Source organism: Corythoichthys intestinalis, chromosome 5 (assembly GCF_030265065.1).
Source record: "Corythoichthys intestinalis isolate RoL2023-P3 chromosome 5, ASM3026506v1, whole genome shotgun sequence".
Classification (NCBI taxonomy): domain Eukaryota; kingdom Metazoa; phylum Chordata; class Actinopteri; order Syngnathiformes; family Syngnathidae; genus Corythoichthys; species Corythoichthys intestinalis.
The window spans coordinates 54768742-54787187 of record NC_080399.1 but is presented as its reverse complement, the minus strand read 5'-3'; the positions used below and the strand labels follow the sequence as shown (position 1 = coordinate 54787187).

At 39.1% G+C, this 18446-nt stretch overlaps 1 protein-coding gene across 2 annotated transcripts in view; it reads left to right on the top strand.

Annotated features, from left to right (window-relative positions):
• The window catches only part of far1 (fatty acyl CoA reductase 1), a 44561-nt gene extending 26115 nt beyond the window's left edge, over positions 1-18446 (top strand). Inside the window, exons 9-13 of one of the 2 annotated variants that reach the window (XM_057836458.1) lie at positions 324-391; positions 3675-3846; positions 6373-6502; positions 7723-7850; positions 8090-18446. In XM_057836458.1, coding sequence (XP_057692441.1) covers positions 324-391; positions 3675-3846; positions 6373-6502; positions 7723-7850; positions 8090-8249 — 658 coding nt within the window. In that variant the 3' untranslated portion in view covers positions 8250-18446. Of the gene's footprint in view, positions 1-323; positions 392-2886; positions 3059-3674; positions 3847-6372; positions 6503-7722; positions 7851-8089 lie in introns of both variants that reach the window. The other variant, XM_057836457.1, reaches the window with a different exon arrangement.

The window sequence follows — 18446 nt, the reverse complement described above, 5'->3', positions numbered from 1 at the left end:
AAGTCTTCCAAAATATAGAGCTAATCAATTCGAGTTTTAACATTTCAATATATACCGCAATATATTGAAAACCCCTAAAAAGTCGCAATGTCATTTTTTTCCAATATTGTTCAGCCCTAGTCTCCAGCACTTTTATATCTATTGCCAACAGCCAATCTTTCATTCAAGTCTTCATAAGTCACACACAACCTGTCAATCAATAGCTCATGCTATCTTGGAGCTTGAGATCTTAGTAAATTATGCCATTTTTGATCATGTATATTCAGATCTTGTACAAAAATGTTCCCACAGTGTTTTTACTTAAGGTTGTTGTCTCATTGCAGGCCCAAATCCATACCTGTTTACAACTGCACAACTGGTGGCATCAATCCATTTCGCTGGGGAGAAGTTGGTATGTCTTTAATTGTGACCTCAGCACAGCCTACATTGAACAGCCGTCACAGGGGATTTGTCGTTGTAGATGAGAGAAACCTGGCTTCTAATTAGAAATTCTGCATAACAGCTGATCCCTCTGCTGGATCCAAATGGGAACATTTGCAAGTTTCATGTATATTGTTAATGTTGTAAGGTTGAGTTCTTAGCCTGATGAGTGACCAGATGCTTCCATTAATTTTAACATGATTATTTTTATACTTGGCAGGTACAAGTGCCTTGAAACTTTCCAAATATCTGGAAGCATTAATTCAGAATAATCCATCTGCCTGTATGCGATGTTTTATAAGTTAACTTGCTTTTTAGAAAAAAAGTAATTCCATAATGCTTCCTAAAATGAAAATTAATTAAAGCAAAGATGCATGCTTTTAAGCGTCAGTGAAATTTTTCAAAATGTTAGCCAATGAAAATTTCCAAAATGTAAGCCAAAGAAAATGTATTTATTATCTTTTATTTTCCAAGTCTGGAGTGACATTCCATGTCTTGAGCAGTGTTCATTTTGGCAGCCATTTCAATTTTTGTCTTTGTCTTAGTCTTTTGGACAATAATACTTATTAGTCATATTTTAGTAATCTCAAAATGTGTTTGTCTTCGTCTAGTTTTTGTTGCTCAAGACTAATTTCGTCTAGTTTTAGTCGATTTTTACAAAAAAATATTTCGTCAGTAAAATTGGAACATTTTACTCCAAAAATAAATAAATGTTTCCAACTATTTCGATTGACAGAGGAGCACATAATGTAGCGTCTACAAGGACGCGAACTTCGTGATAATACACATTCAGCAGGAAAACAGTATGGGGTTTTTTTTCAATTAATTAGTTTACCCACCTGGACGCCACGGGCTGTATGTAAAGAAAAGCTGTCTAAGAGTTTAAGAGGATGCTCGCCATTAGCATTAGCCTACTGTGAACACGAATGCTATGCTAAAACTACGAATTACATTTAGTGCGTGATGATCACTCAGCACAGAACTTAAAGGCTAAAGCAATATTGCATATTCTTTCTGGCTAAGATAAACGAAATCTTACCGTGTGTGCAAGCCTGCATGGAGGCTGGAGACAACAGACTGGTGAGTCGGGGAGGCGCAACACATCACATGAGTGACACAATCAGACACTGCTACGATGCAGACTAACTACACATTAAAATGTCACACATTGTGAACACGTGACAGAAACTATTGCGCATTTTTCGTCTCGTTCTCGTCTCAGACGAAAACTGGCATTCATCTCGTTATGTTTTAGTCTCCCAAAACACGATTTTAGCTCGTTATAGTCTCGTCATCGTCATGAAAAAGTGTTCGTTGACGAAATATTTTAGTTATCATTATCATCATCGTTGACCAAAACAACACTGCACCTTCAAACCCACCTGCGGTGTGCTCCAATAATAGTGTATACCGAATGCCCTAATACGGGCTATTCAGTCCTTATACAACCAGTGTCAGAATTTGTTTGCGTTGCCGGCAGTAATTTGGATTCATTGCCAGTGCGGCTTGGACTTGTGTTGAGGGCATTTGGTGTCCTCAACTTTGCATCTTTTTTTTTTTTTTTTTGTTGAAAATTATTTTCTTGACTTCATCAAGCCGCAACCTCTTAGTCACGATAGAGCGGTTCGCAGCTGAGCGTGAAGCAGCTGGGGTAAAAAAGAGCACCTCCAAATCAGAGACTATGCTTGAAAGGTGTGAACCTCTCTGGGTCAGAGATGAGAAATATGGATGGATGGATTTGGGAAGGAGGGAGGGATGTCTTTACTCAGCCATGATGCAGCCCACTTTAATTGAAAAGTGACATGAACGCCAGCAAAAAAGAAAAAGTGGTTGTATTATGGTTTGAACTTAAACCCACTATGTAAAAACCTTTGAAAAAACAGTTCAATGCAAAACTGAAGTTATAGACCAGGTATATTTCATTTCAAATTGGAATAAAAAATGCTTTCAATTACAGTTGTACTGTGGAGCTTTGGCTGCACGTTAGTGTGATGATTTGGATAAGCCAGTTTTTACGCTTGCTTGGCTAAGAGAGGCTTCTTGTCAATCAGCAACCAATTTCATTCATTAATCTTTAGGCCTTTCGAAGCATAAATGTGTTCTGAAACGTCCATCTCTTGCATAGTTTATCCACTGTTCAACCTGGGTGCATACACATTTTAAAATTTACTCACACCTAAAGTAGAGATAAGCACAAATGAAATATCCTGCAACAAAGTTATAATTCTAACAGTATACCAGGCCAGTGAAGATTGACAACCATATAACTGCTACAAACCTTTGGCAGGAAAAGGAAGAAATGTTTATTACTTGTATGAAACTGAGGTGTAAGACATCTTACAAATTGTAAATTCAATATAATATTCAAAGGAAAATCGAATCTGCGTTGTATATGGCACAGGTCCAGACGAAACTAAAATAATGGAAGACATCTCACACTTCTTGTTGATTACTTCTGTTTTTTAGAATACCATGTAATATCTACTTTCAAGAGGAACCCTCTCGAACAGGCTTTCCGTCGGCCCAATGTTAATCTCACATCCAATCACCTAATCAATCAGTACTGGATCGCTGTGAGCCACAAGGCTCCAGCCTTCTTGTATGATGTGTACCTCAGGCTGATTGGACGAGAACCCAGGTAACCTCATACGCTATCGCCGTACTGGGCCTCCCTGTTTTAAAATGGTCACCCCACACACATACTTTCTGCTGCTTAAAACTCTTATCACTTCTTTGTCAGTGTAGTGACATCTTAAGTTGCGCTGCTCATGTGTAATGCAATGCTTGTGAGTGAAAGAATGTATAACCCAGATGTTCCTCTGCATCAGCGGGGGACTCTTACTGGATTCTGCACTCTTTACATTCTACCACTAGCAATCGATATGTTCCGGTTGAGTTTCCAAAGAAATAACGGTACACCGCATACATCAGGTCATCTTGGTTTCGCCTCAATGAATAAAAGCTGGCCTCATGCAAGTTGTGCCTTTGGAAACCCAACCGAGGTTTTGATGCTTTTTAAACTGCCTGCTTAGCTGCTGATTCGTAATAATGACTTTAGGGCATTGAGTTCACCCAATTTTTATTTCAGAGATCATCTGATCCGCAGATATTCACTGCATGATGCTATTAACAAGCTAACACTGTTAATAGCATGCTGCAATAGGTGTATCCTTTAACCTTTGGAGGAAGGATCACAAATTGCTTATACCTCCTATTTTTCTCCTTGTTTGTCATTGTTTGTCTTTCTCTTACAGAGAACTGTATAAACATGACCTTCAAGACCAATCCTTTAGAGCAGGCCTTCAGAAGGCCTAATGTCAATCTCCGCTCCAACCCCTTTACTAATCAGTACTGGACAATTGTCAGCCACACGCTGCCTGCTCTTCTCTATGACTTCTATCTCGGGCTGAAAGGCGAAAAGCCTCGGTAAGGTTGTGTGTCCACTTTTTCCTCTTCCTGATAGTCCAGCCAGTTTGTTAGGTTTTTTTTTTTCACTCCAGAAAAATAGAGCATTAACGGAAGACGTTTGTTGATCAAAACTGATTTTGTGGAAAAAAATATCAGTTTTAGAAGGGCAATCGTATGCTACACATGAAAAAGTGGCTCACTCAGAGAACTCAGTCCAGTGTCAAAGTGCTTCTAAAGAAGTCTGTCCTGAGTCAAAATAAGCCTGCATTAGAACTGAAATTTTGGGTGACATGTCCAACTTTTTAGCTAGTTCCAAGTTGTATCTAGCATATCAGAGATCAAGATTTTCCCTATAAATTCATAAATAAGTCTACCCATTACAAAATGGAGCTCTCCGATAGGAATTTGCTTAAAATATTGCATTAAGCTTGTCCTCAGCTATTTTTCTGTCTATGTGCTGCTAAAAAAAACTGCATGCTTCTCCTCTTATTTGATGTCTTTGCTTTGCCGGATGGAATCTGAGTCGTTTTAGTGTAAATTCCGTAGCCAAAAACATCTAATTTGTGCCAAAGTAATTAGTTTGACGGCTCAGAGATCATTCAGTTCTGCTCACAAGAAATGTTGGTTATGTTTTTAACACTGCGATTCATTAAAAGAACATGCATATCAAATAACTTCGGTATTAACTGGATTTTCTCGTTGAACATCTGACCATAGTTGTCCAACTTTGTCCGTCACAATTTCTTACGTTTTTCTAAATTACTTAGAATGGTGGTATGTACAATAGAAATGCTTGAAATGCTTTTGGAGATCTAAAACCTATCAACTTTTGAAACTCCACGGAATTGCAATATGGAGTCATCAAAACTTCTTTAAATTTTTACTCAAGCTTTAACCAAGTAACCACTTGGGGATTATGTGTGATATAAAAGTATAATTGGAGAAAATTTAAAGCATAATATAGGCTGAGGCATTTGACGGCATTATAATGCATACCACTCAATGACTGAACCAAAACACTCATCACGTCTAGGAAATCCTTGCCATTTCATGGAAATAATAGAAAATAGATTTTATTTAATAGGCCTTTACATAAAATAAAACCGACTGTAAATATGGACATTGGACAGTATACATTTTTGACTAAAAGCCAGCTTAGAGGCAAGTCTTGTTGCGAGATTTAAAAATTTCTATTGCTGTAACCGCTCTTAATTTCCATGGCTAAGGTTTTCAGAGTACTGGAGCCCGAAAAGAGAACCCTCACGAACCTGCCTATTTTGTTTTTTGCTCTCGGTGTCAACAAAAGGCGCACGTGTTGGAAATGTATGGAGGAAGGAACATAGGATACCGACAACGTACCAAGCCATGTAATATTTTATAAGTAGTAGGACCTTAAAATCGCATTGTAAGTGAATGGTGTACCGCAAGCAACACGTCAGTTTTGCTCATTAATATTCATGACTTTATCAATTGTGGCTAGGCGGGTCAACCTCCCGTTTGCCCCAATAGTAAATAATTCGAAATAGTGAACGAACGAGATGTTTACTGAGCTAAACCTACCAATTCTGTCCGAAAATGATGTCGCTGGAGCCAAATTCACTGGTAAAGATGTGGAAGAACATACAAATGTTCAGTTAAAGAGATGGCTTGAGTGTCGAGGGCTGAAAAAGACGGGAAAGAGCCGAGCCAACCTAAGCTTAGCCTTAGCTTTTTTTTATTGACACCTTTTTCTGACGCCACTGACAATAACATTCTCCTGTTGCGACAATCTATCCTTTACCACGATATGCCCGGTCTTTCTTATATAGTATATCCTCTGGTTGTCTTACGTCTCTGACCATTGCTTGCCTTAATGAGGACACAAAGCGACATTCTAAATGAGTGAGCCTTGAAAACTCATCATACCCTGCCAAATGTTTATTCGTAAAATGTTGAAATAAAAATCGTTGTATTAAAGTTTTTTTTAAGTGGATTTGTTCATAGCGATGTTGCAGGCTGTAAATTCAACTTCTCTCTGAAAAACATTGTAGTTCCAAACAGGAAGAATATCTGATTGGCTCCATAGCTGCCTGTAATAGAAGAGAGGCAAGGGTGTATCCCTGAATGCAAGCTTTCAGGGTCAGTAGCTGCCATTTGCACCTGCACATAGTGATGGAAGGGAGGTGGACAAGAGTGTAATATCCCTAAATGCTTGTTTAATTTGTATTTTCATCAGCCATAAAAGGCTTGCACCGTTGATGACGAGTCAAATGGAAATTGGCCGATAGTTATCGGTGGCCAATCGATCGGAGAATCTACTACTAAAGCATGTTTTTGCGGCTCACTCACTACACCTGACTTCCCGTTATTTTGTGTTTTTCCATCGTCACTCTTATCTCCACACTCAAAACACCTTAACACAGCTCCCTGTCTCTGTTTGCCTTGCCTCGCTTTACTTCTGCAACCTGTCCCCGAATTGTGTAAAAAAAAATGCTCCTGCTCTATTCTGTTACTTTTGATTCTCAATGCTACGTCTGCCTTACGTCGCCTTCTTACTTATCTAAGGATGATGAAGACAATCACTCGCCTTCATAAAGCCATGATGGTGCTGGAATATTTCACCAGTCACTCTTGGGTGTGGAGCACCGACAACGTAGCCATGTTGATGGCCCACATGAGCCCTGAAGATAAAAAGGTAAGGTTGTCACATTTTTGTGCTAACCAGTGTTGTTTTGGGGATCCATTTTAATTTTTTGTCTTTGTCTCAGTCTTTTGGACAAAAATACATAATAGTCTTGGTCATATTTTAGTCATTTCAAAATGTGTTCGTCTTTGTCTAGTTTTAGTCAACGAATACTCAAATTTCGTCTAGTTTTAGTTGACAATTCTCAAAATGTTTTCGTCTATAAAATTAAATAGTTTTAGTCCATGAATAAATAAATAAATAAATAAACAAAAAGATTTCCAACAATTCCGAATGAACCTGACAGACGAGCACATAACTGTAGAGTCAACAAGGACATCACCATTTTCATATGATAATAGACACAACTCAACAGCATATTATTTGCAATTAATTAAACTCACCTGGACGACACAAACTGTATGCAAAATGTTTTTCAAGAGTTTAAGAAGACAGTCACAGCGCTAATGCTAACACAAACACTATGCTAACGTGAACACTATATTAACGCTACAGGTTTCGTGTGTGATGATCACTCAGCACAGACCTTTAAAGGCTAAAGCAACGTGGCATATCTAGCCAAAATAAGAAAGCAAAACTTACCAAGCAGCACCTGACACATATGTTTCACAAAATGAGCCTGGAATGGGCACAGACTTACTCACCGGGCGGCGAGTAAGCGTGTGTGTGAGGCAGGGGGGAGGTGCAGCACGTCACATAAGTGACACGGCCAATCACTAGACAATGTGTTCTAACGACACATATAATAAGAAAATATCACACATTGTGAATTAATGACGGAAACTTTCATCTCGTTCTCGTGTCATCAAATGACAACTGGCATCCATCTCGTTATGTTTTAGTCTCCCAAAACACGTTTTCAGCACTTCAACTTAACGTCATCATCATGAAAAAATTATTCTTTGAAGAAATATTTTCATTATCGTCATCGTTGACGAAAACAACGCAGGTACTAAAACTGCCTCGTTGGTTAGGAGAATGTTGCCTATTGTGCGTTGTTAAGTACAATTGAATACCTCATAACCATAAACTGTAGTTCAGTAGAAATTTGTTTAGGAGAAAGAATTATGATTGACCCATAATTGCTGCAGGGAATTGTGCCCTCAAATACATTTTCCAGGATCATTGGCTTGTACTATGGTACTTTGAATCTGTTATCCTTTTTTTTCTCTGTACAATGTAACATTATTTTATCCGTTTTGCTGCTGCAGGTGTTTAATTTTGACGTGCGTCAGCTGAACTGGGCAGAGTACATGGAAAATTACTGCATGGGCACGAAAAAATATGTCCTCAATGAAGAGCTGTCAGGCCTGCCTGCTGCACGCAAGCACCTGAACAAGTAAGTCTGTTTTGCATTAAACATGAGTTTCTGCCAACAAACATAAAATGAAAATAATGACTGATAACTAGACAGGTTCAGAACGTTGCGCACATTTAGAAGTAAGTTAAACCACTGACTCAATAGTTGTGTTGTAATGTCAAGTATTTTCTGAAGCAACGTCTACTGATGACATTGAACATATTATCAATTATATTTTCATGCATACATACATATAAACGGTTTTCTTTCCTTTATAGATTGAGGAATATCCGCTACACGTTCAACACCATCCTAGTGGTGCTCATCTGGCGGGTTTTCATTGCCCGATCTCAGATGGCTAGAAACATCTGGTACTTTGTAGTGAGCCTCTGCTTTAAGTTTCTCTCCTACTTCCGAGCATCTTCCACCATGAAGTAATGAATCTCAGTAGAGGAAGGCAAGTTGGGGTGACACAGAAACATAGAAAATACTGGCAGTGGGTGTTCAAGAAAATATACAAATTTGTTCCATTGGTCTTGTTCGTCCTATAGACATTATAAACTAGTGGAGCCTTTAAAGCAGGTGTTTTAATCACAGAGTGCAGATAGAGTACAAGTTTTATATTCTGATGCTATTTTTGTGCTATTTTGTGGTCGAGTGTGAGATCTTTACCAACCTCCCCCTGTTGTACATGTTTCTGTGTACTTGCTGGCTGCCGACCAAACACGAAAAACACTGCTGGCTTGAGTCTGTCCTAGTACACCTCCTTTTCTCCTTGAAACTTTGTCCTTCCAATTGAGCGTGCGCGCGCTGTATATGTGTTGACATTGTGTATACTTGAATACAGTACATATGATATTTGAAGTGTATACAAATACAGTATATACTGTAGTATCCATGTGTTTGCAGATATACATTTACAGTACGTTCAGTATACAGATGTATTTTGATAAAGTATACATATCACTATATTGGCAAAAGTATTTGCTCACCTGCATTGACTCTCATATGAACTTAAGTGACATCCCATTCCTAACCCATAGGGTTCAATATGATGTCGGTCCACCTTTTGCAGCTATTTTAGCTTCAACTCTCCTGGGAAGGCTGTCCACTAGGTTTACGAGTGTGTCTATGGGAATTTTTGACCATTCTTTTATGAGCTCATTGGTGAGGTCAAACACTGATGTTGGTCGAGAAGCCCTGGCTCCGTCTCTGCTCTAATTCATCCCAAAGCTGTTCTATCGGGTTCAGATCAGGACTCTGCAGGCCAGTCCACACCAGACTATGTCATCCATGTCTTTATGGACTTTGCTTTGTGCACTGGTGCACAGTCATGAAGAGGAAGGTACCCACTCCAAACCGTTCCCACAAGTTTGGAGCATGGAATTGTACAAAATGTTTTGGTATCCTGAAGCATTCAAAGTTCCTTTCACTGAAATTTAGGGGCTTAGCCCAACTCCTGGGGAAAAACAACCCCACACCATAATTCCTCCTCCACCCAATTTCACACTTTGCAGGATGCAGTCAAAAATGTACCGAATTCCTGGCAACCTCCAAACCGAGACTCACCCGTCAGATTGCAATTAACTGTGCAAAAAGTCAGCAACCTTTTTGCACTATGCGCTTCAGCATCCGCTGACCCCTCTCTGTTGGGGTACTTGGCCTACTAGTTTGTGACGGCGTTGCTGTTGTTCCCAAACTCTTCCATTTTCTTATAATAAAGCTGACAGTTGACTGCGGAATATTTAGGAGCAAAGAAATTTCACAACAGGAATTGTTGCACAGGTGGCATCCTCTGACAGTTCCATGCTGGAATTCAGTAAGCTCCCGAGAGCGACCCATTCTTTCAACAAAAAAAAAAAAATCTCAAAACAGTCTGCATTCCTAGGAGCTTGATTTTAAGTGATTAGGATACCTGATTCTGCTCATTTGGATGGGTGAGCAAATACTTTTGGTAATATAGTGTAGGTTCTGTACATACAGAACACATGTATATTTTTATACACGCACACACATATTGACTTGAAATACTTTAAAGGGAACTGTAGTAAAATGGCATGTTGGTTATATTTATATTAATGTTAATAACTCATCTTTATAACCTTTTAAAATTCATAGTTTATTATTAAAAACTTTATTACACGCACGTCGCCATTGTTGTTTACTTCGCAGTGTGGTGACATAAAACGGTGTGGTGGGCTGTCGCGATGAGCTCTCAACTATTCAGGCTTGACAGTTATGACAGTCAACGCAAAATGGGAAAAAAGATGACGTACCAAGACAAAAGTAAAATTCGAACTAAAAATGTGGACAACATGCAGGGAGGAATCTTTAGTTGGTCACATTCGATGTTGTGTTTGTGGTAAATTTTCACTGATGCCAACCTAGACGTAAATGCTCCAAAAGGGCCGTATCGAGCAGCCCCGTGGGTTGGCGCCAGTCAGCCAGTCTCTCAGAACTCCACTTTTTGGCTCAAAACGAAATTACGGGCGTTTTTGGGAGAAAATACTTTTGGGAATCTCCACTTACTACTGAAGAAATACGCTCCTCAGTGTCGATTTTAGAATTTTACACATCGAAGTGTCATCTGGAGCATAGTTTAGTACAGTACGTGCTCAATTCAAGAGCACGTACTGTCTAATATGACTAATAAAGATAACACAACAAGCACGTAACATGGCACAAGACGAAGACATTGATGAACTGACAGCTATGTGTGCGGCACTTTAGAATAGAACAGAATTAACGTGTCAGCAAAATATCATTTCTCCCTAGTGCAGGGGTGAGCAAACTGTTCCACAAAGGGCCGCAATGGGTGCGGGATTTTGTTCCAACTCATCAAGTGGACACCCTTTTCACAAATCTAGTGTATTACAAGTACAATCAGTTGATTGCAGTCAGGTGCTTCTTGTTTCCACAGAAACTTAATTGCTCGAACTGTCTGTGCTGGATCGGTTGGAACAAAGACCGTGACCCACTGCCCTCTTGAGGAACTTTTTGCTCAGCCCTGCTCTAGTTAGGGACATATTTTCTAGTGCGTAACCAGTTTACATCAGCACATTGCGATGTAAACAATAATGGCGACTTACAATGAAATAGTTTTTAATATTATATTAAGCAGCAAATTATTTTATAGCTTGTATGTTATAAATGAGTTACTAACATGTAAATAAACCATACGAACCATTTTTACTCAGGGTTCCCTGTAAGATCTGGCCAACAAAGTAGAAAATGTATTCATGTCTACAACTGCTGACAATACATACGTGTTATGGAGTTCTTCTGAATGGCCTTGAAATTATCCCATTTCCACTTTCAACCTCTCGTGGCCAAATGTAGCTCCCCGTCTATTTGTTACTTGTTGCAATGCAAGTTAGATCATGTGGAATGTAGAGTAGTTACCAGTGCCTATTGTTCCAAAGCAACACTAGATAACATTTCAGTTTTGGTCGATTTTAGTGGACAAAAGCGGTAGTGTTTTGCCTTACAGCGGAAGGTCAGAATTTTCACATTAAACATTAGAGTTAATCTTCGAGTCAGCGGGTGTTAAATTAGTCGATTTCAACAAATTCCGTGCAGTTTGTTTGTTATTTTTTAAATTTCAGGGCTCCGGAGTGGCTAAGGTAGCGCGAGCCAATGGTCCCTTCCTTTCCTAGCATGCCAATAAAAAATGATACGAACAGATCTAACTTGGTCAACTAGATTCAAAATGCAGATCGTTCTTCAAAATACCTTTGCGAGCAAAACAATGTCACACCAAACTATTTTTTTATTATTACTATTTTTTTTAGATGCGTAATGCGACCACAATAGAGAGAAGGGCTTCGGCCACTCGTGCTCATGCTGTGTTCGAGGAAAATGGGAAGTCTGACTTATCCAACACGGATGGTACAAGTCTCGACCTTAAAGCGTTCCAAGCGTTTTTTTGGCCATCAAAAGACATGTTGACCTCCAGCAAACATGGCTTCTCGTGGTAGTGGAGGAAAAAACGACGGCGTAGGTAAATAGACCATTTTGTAAACTGCCTTCTTTAGTTTTACTATTGACGGTCTGCTTTTCAACGGGCAGCGCATTTTGTCGAGTGACATCTGATTAAAGCAACTCGTGAAGTTGGGTTACTCTTTTTTTTTTTTTTTTTTTTTTTTTTTTCTCTCTGACTTCGTGACTAGGGCCCCCAGTGCGAATGATGTTCAGTGATATTTATCCTGGTCGGAGGTCGGGAAAACTCAGATTTCCCACCTTCCTCAATCTACAATCAATCAGTCTACAGAGTCTTGACTAAAGAACGGCAACATAGTGAAATGTGCATTTAGAGGCAGTGGAAACAGAAGAAATGGGCAAATGAGTTTCCACAAATTCCCTATGAAGAACAAGGAACAATACAAACTGTAAATACTTGCTGCTTGCTACAAAATAAACACACAGGTAGAAAAAATATATCACTCCACTCTGCAGCCTGTTACTTACAGAGCTACTGAATTACAAATGTTGCTGTTCATACTGCAGTTGTTGACATGCAATGGTAAGTTTTAATAACTGCCTGAAAACAGCCAACACTATTGACTGCATGGGTCATCACTAGGGGTGCAACGGTTCAGTTTACCCAGGGTTCGGTTTGAACCTCGGTTATGGGATCACGGTTTCTGTTCGGTCTCGGTTTGCTTTTTTTTTTTTTTTTTTTTTTTTAAACTGCCTTTATTTTGCTTTTAAGAAAATGAAATAAACACTTAAAATGTAAACATTTTCGACTGTTAAAATGCCTCTTAGCTCTTTGGCGAGTTTAGTGACTGACTACTGAAATACACACACAGTAGTAAAAAAGTTACTTGGCAAAGTAACTGATGTTACCTTTCTTTTTTTTTTTTTCGTTTAAAAAAAAAAAAAAAAACATAGTAACCTTTGCTATGTTTGGAGGTCATTTAATGTTCTGAATCAACCGTTAAAGTTGATAAAATTGATCCCGTTGTTGCATTAGTTCCCTTCTGTCTAGTTTCAACATGTGAAAATTTGAAAACTGTTTCATCATTTAAAGATAGACTCAAATCAAGATTTTGCCGATTTAGGAGTATTTTAGATAAAAAGTTACTTAGGTTCACTAGGAAGGTTCACTACAACAGAGCCTTTCTGAGAAGTTTACTGCTCTAAAATGGCAGCTGTTTACTAACGCTACCGAGTCTGTCATTTCGCATGTAGTTCTATATGCATGAGATATCTAGGCGTAGGTTGTAGGCTGTCTGCTACAGTCAGGAAATATTGGAGCCACATAGCCTAGCATCGCGTTTACTACAGCGTCACAACAAACACTCTTCCCTCTCCATGTCTCTGACTTTTCTAGCGTCATTCAACCAACGTATTAACAAACGGAGGGAAAAAAACGTAATGCACGAAAAACGTACAGATTTTGAACGTAACGTACGGCGTACACATTTAAAAATCAGTGCTCACTTGTACAAATTACGCCGAGACATTACAACTTGACAGGTATGAATTATAGTGGACCGTCACAGTTAGTTAGTAGCACTCTGTAGCACGGAACGTCCAACTATCAGTGGTCACTAGGGATGTCCCGATCCAGGTTTTTGCACTTCAGATCCGGTACCGATATTGTTTTGCACTTCCGATCCGATACCGATACTGGCCGATACCGACCTATCTGAGCATGTGTTAAAGTTTAAAGTTATTTAGCCTCCTTACTTAGTTGTCAGACTGATGTTGAAAAAGGTTTTAGTACTCTTGATAACAACTAGCCAGCTGAATTAGCTGAGTTTGAATAACACACAACGGTTGGTAACAAGAAACTGACCTGTTTATTCAGTGACAAACACAAAACATTTTAAATAACAAACAGAAATGGCATAGTCAGTCAGTAAAACGTGCAAATAATATTGTAAACGGTCTTAAAAAAGCAAAACACACCAACAACCTCAGTGGAAAATCCCACAAATCCCCCAAGCTATTAGATGCTTTTAGTGTTTCGTGCATTAGTTACAAAAATTGTTAAAAAAAAGCCTCTCAGGTTTAAACGACTATTTCAGTATCAATTTAACATTTTAAAAAAGTAAATAAAATACTAAGTCCCCATTCTGTATCAGTAGCTTTAAACTACATTCAATTCATTTAATTTTGCGAATCAACTGTTAAAGTTGTTAAAATTGCTCCCGATATTCCATAATTTCCCTTCTGTCTACTTTCGACATGTGAAAGTTTTAAAACTGTTTTGAAGATAGATTCAAGTCAAGATTTTGCCGATTTAGGAGTATTTTAGATAAAAAGTTAGGTTCGCTTGGAAGGTTCACAACAGCCTACTAGGGAAGTCTCCTGCTTTAAGATGGCGGCTGTTTACTAACGCATCAAGTTTCCATACTTCAATGTTGCGAACGCCGTCGAGTCTGTCATCATGCATCTAGTTCTATATACATATAATATCTATTATCTACAGTAAAACGATGTTCACGTAGTTTGTAGCGACTGTCCGCAGCACTCAGATATTGTTGTGTTTTTTATCCAGAGGCATGAGTTGAGCTAAAGCCGTGAGTCGAGCATTGGCATTACCCGGGTCTAAGACAAGTTATGTATACTTTCGGGACGCAATGCGGTCAGTTTCTCATTGCGTCCCGCTTTACTTGACATATTTCAATAATCGGAATTTGGATGTTTGTGATTCGTTCTCGAATCTTCCACGGCCGAATCACGTGTTGGATGGTGCATCTTTACTCACGTGAGATAATGGCTTGTCATCCAGAATGAATTCTTCGGCAATGACTCCTGCTATTCCCTGGGCTTTGGGACTGTCGAGTGCCAGTTTGTCACGCATAGCAAAAGTTTCTGCCAGTGTTAGTTGCGTAGGACCTTTCTTTTTGTCTTCGGTTTTCTTAAAATACGCCTCATATTGTTTGTGGTGGTGTTTCGCTAAATGCTTGATTAGGTTGATTGTATTAAAACTTCTTACAGCTTTACCACTACGCTTGACTTTATTGTGGCATATGTTGCCCTCTGCTTCTTCGTCTTTGTCGTCCTTTAAAGTGAAATGATCCCACACAGCTGACATTTTTACCGATAAAGTCTCTCGGTAAATTGGGAGACGGTAATGTAAATGTAGTGTGTTGAAGGTGTGCCGTAAAATGCAGACGGGATTTTAGGCAAACCTAAGCAAAAACTAGAATGAATTATGTAAATCGTTGCGCTGGAAAACCCGGACTTTAAAAAAACTGGATCGGAAGTCGGGATCTGAATTTTTCTGTATTGGCTGATCCGATACCGATGCGCATTTTTTTGCCCATATCGGCGTCCGATCCGATCCAGATATCGGATCGGGACATCTCTAGTGGTCACGGCGAAACTATGTGCTTTAGCGAAGTCATCTTCGATGGCTTTGCGTGCCATTTCATAAATGTCGGGGAATACATTGTTGAAGAAATATGTCCGCGAGGGAACAATGTAACGCGGGTCAAGCAAATAAATTAACGAAGCCCGCCGTGTGTTTTCACTGGTGTCATCTCTGGGGTTGTCCTGGGGGTTGAGAAAGTGATATCTGTGGGTGATGCCGGCTGAGATGCCGGAGTCATGTTATAAGTGTTGCCATTAGCATAGGGAACCAGCGCTGAGCAATGCTAGCAAATTTTTTTTTTTTTCCAATATTTTCTCTCCCTCCGCATTGTAGTCCACGGGGAAACCGGGGAAATGTTGCTACACCGCAGATTTGAAAGAAGCCAGTGCTTCCTCAAAATTCGGTCTCTCGACTCCTCCGCTTGCCATAGCTTTTTGTTTTCTTTCTTGTTTCACTTCGCTCGTAAGTGAGAGAGGGCGTTACTCGGCTTCTATTACACAGGTGCTTGACAGCGTTCGGACATTTACTTGTGGCGGGGCGGGAATTTCTCTACAGCTGTGCTTCACGTCATACAGAGGCACACAGAGCTCGACCAATTTATTCCACAAGCGTTCGGAATAAATTAATTGCAAAACCGAAAAGGTGCGGTTCATAAAGGCGTATTGAACCGTACAAGGCGAACCGTATGGTTCGACTTTGAACCGCAAACCGTTGCACTGCTAGTCATCATTCAGTGATTTTCATGCGTGCATATTTTGTTTTTTATTGGCATGCTAGGATGGGCTCATTGAATCGCGCTAGCTTAGCCACTCCGGAGCCCTGAAAATAATAACTAACTGCACGGAATTTGTTGAAATCAACTCCACCGACTAATTAAACCCCTGTGAACTTGAAGATTAAGCCTAATGTCAAAAATTCTGATGGAATCATGATCTCCTGATTGCCTGCATATCGATTAAACGATATTTCTGTTTCTAGCGTCGGTGAGAAGGATGAATAGTAATGATGTAATGAATCCAGTTGTGTCTAAACAATAGCATACGATGATGTTGATAGTAAGAAACGTTTGATTTTGTACCTTATTCCCTAGAGGTGTGCATCGGCACTGCCCTCACGATTCGATTCGATTACGATTCGGAGGGCCACGATTCGATTCGATTCGATTCAGAGGGCCACGATTCGATTCGGTTCGATTCGGCAATGCATCACGATGCATTAAAGCCTGGGATGCATTAAAATGCTAAAGCAAAGCATATTTTTCGTGAATAATGAGGCAACACAAGCGGTCAGACATTAAACAACTTTTTATAGGCTCTTGTGTCATTACTGGTTGTAGTCAAATGAAAATAGTAATGTATATAAAAATAAAAATAAAACATCACAGCATTTAATTAGTGCATTGAATGAGACCAGGGCTTGTATTTTTTTTTTTTTTTTTTTTTTTTTTAACACACAGTAGCAGCCTTTCATTTTTTACACACCGCATAAGTTTGGTCAAGTTTCCCACCAACCTCATAGAAGCCAAAATGTCTCCATATGCCTGCTTTCAATGTCTTTGGTGCGTCAATAATCTTTCGCGCTCCCTCTTTCTCCGCTTCAGCCATTGTTGTTATGTCTTATCTCTCTGCTTTCTCAATTGCCACTGCGCAATTGCGCATGTCTGTGACGTTACTCCCGTGAGGAAGCAGATTTGGGTTCCTCGTCCCCCCTGCATTGCTTGTACAGTAGCTCCCTCTACAGGTAAACATGAGAATAATAACACAAATGGGGAAACCAAATCCACTGCATCACCGGAAGATTTTTGAACGGACTTATATATTTTAATATGTGCTGAATCGATTCGGCTTGTTGCCCGCATCGAATCGCATCGTCCATGGCCCGCATCGGGCTGCATCGCCGCATCGATTATTGTTGACACCAGTATTATTCCCCCACCGGCCGGTTATGAATTTTTTTTATAAAGTTTTAAAAGTTACCCAGTGTTCCCATCTGCAGGTGACTGGGAGATCATGATTTTACGATACTGTGCGCTGGTCCTCATGGGAAATGCAGCTTTGCTTGAGGCAAAACAGTACCGCGTTTGTCCACCTGCATTGCTAAAATTAACCAAAGTTGAAAAGTTACCTAGTGTTACTTTAACAAAGCAATTAAAAAAAAAACCAAAAAAAACTTTTTGTTGTTGCTGCCAAATCCAGTTACTAATTTGAATGAGTGTTTGTGTAGCATTTGTTTAGCTAATGTTATGAAAGCTTCAAGCTCATTGTTAATTATGTTAAGGATGCATTTGCCTCCCTAAGGGTACTGTAACCAAACCAAACTTTTTTATATCTCCTCTTTTACTTTGTTAGTTTTTACCGAAGGGTTCATTCACACTTCCCATGTATGTCTGTGTGCAGTGTGTTTTCCTAGAAACACTACAATGTTTGAAGAATCTGGGTGTGACCTTGCTGATGTTTGCTCATGTTTGTACTTGTCTTCTCAATGGTGACATCTTTCTCATGGTCGTGTGTTGTACCTATGAATGTCTTGTTCTCATTTTTAAAGCTCTCACTTTCACACGTTTGTGTTTAGTGCCTACATATTTGCAACAATGTGAAAATAGAGGAAAATTATGTTTTCAAACTATTTTGTGAAAAGCTCTATTTAGGTAGATTTCTAACTCAAATGTATTTTTGTAATTTCTATTGTCAGGATATTTTACCAACTCAAAGCCTACTAATTAATGATATCTGCTTTAAATCATTTAACCTAGGGGGGTGGGTGATTTTTTTTTTTTTTTTAAACAGTAAATGAATGAGGTAGTCTAACATTCTGTTAGTTCCAGTCTGTGAATACCTGTTATTTTAAGTGAAGTTTTAAGCAGCCGTGTATAATCAGGGGAAAATGATAAATGAATGCCATTGAGAGGCTTTGTCTGCATGAATACGTGCAAGTAGGCCAGTGTTGTATTGTTTTAGTGTGTTTTGTGAAAACAAGAATTTCTACTGTTTGTGTTTGGTGGTGTACTTAAGCGAAACCGATAAACTGAGTCATGCCAACAAATTGTTAATTGGCATTCATTTCTCAAGTAACCAAAGCGTCATATTATTGACGCTGAAATTAATTGAGTTTAATCTAAATATGACGAAAAAAATAATCCGAAAGGTCCAAATTGTAAGTGTGTTAGTACAGCTATCTTCTTTTAAATGTTGAAATGTATTGCTTAAATTTCAAGATGACAATCCAAAATGTCTAAAATTAGAAATTGACACATTGTTTTTTATTTGGAATCCCATCCCAGATAGGTTTGCTAAATGTTAAAAAATGTT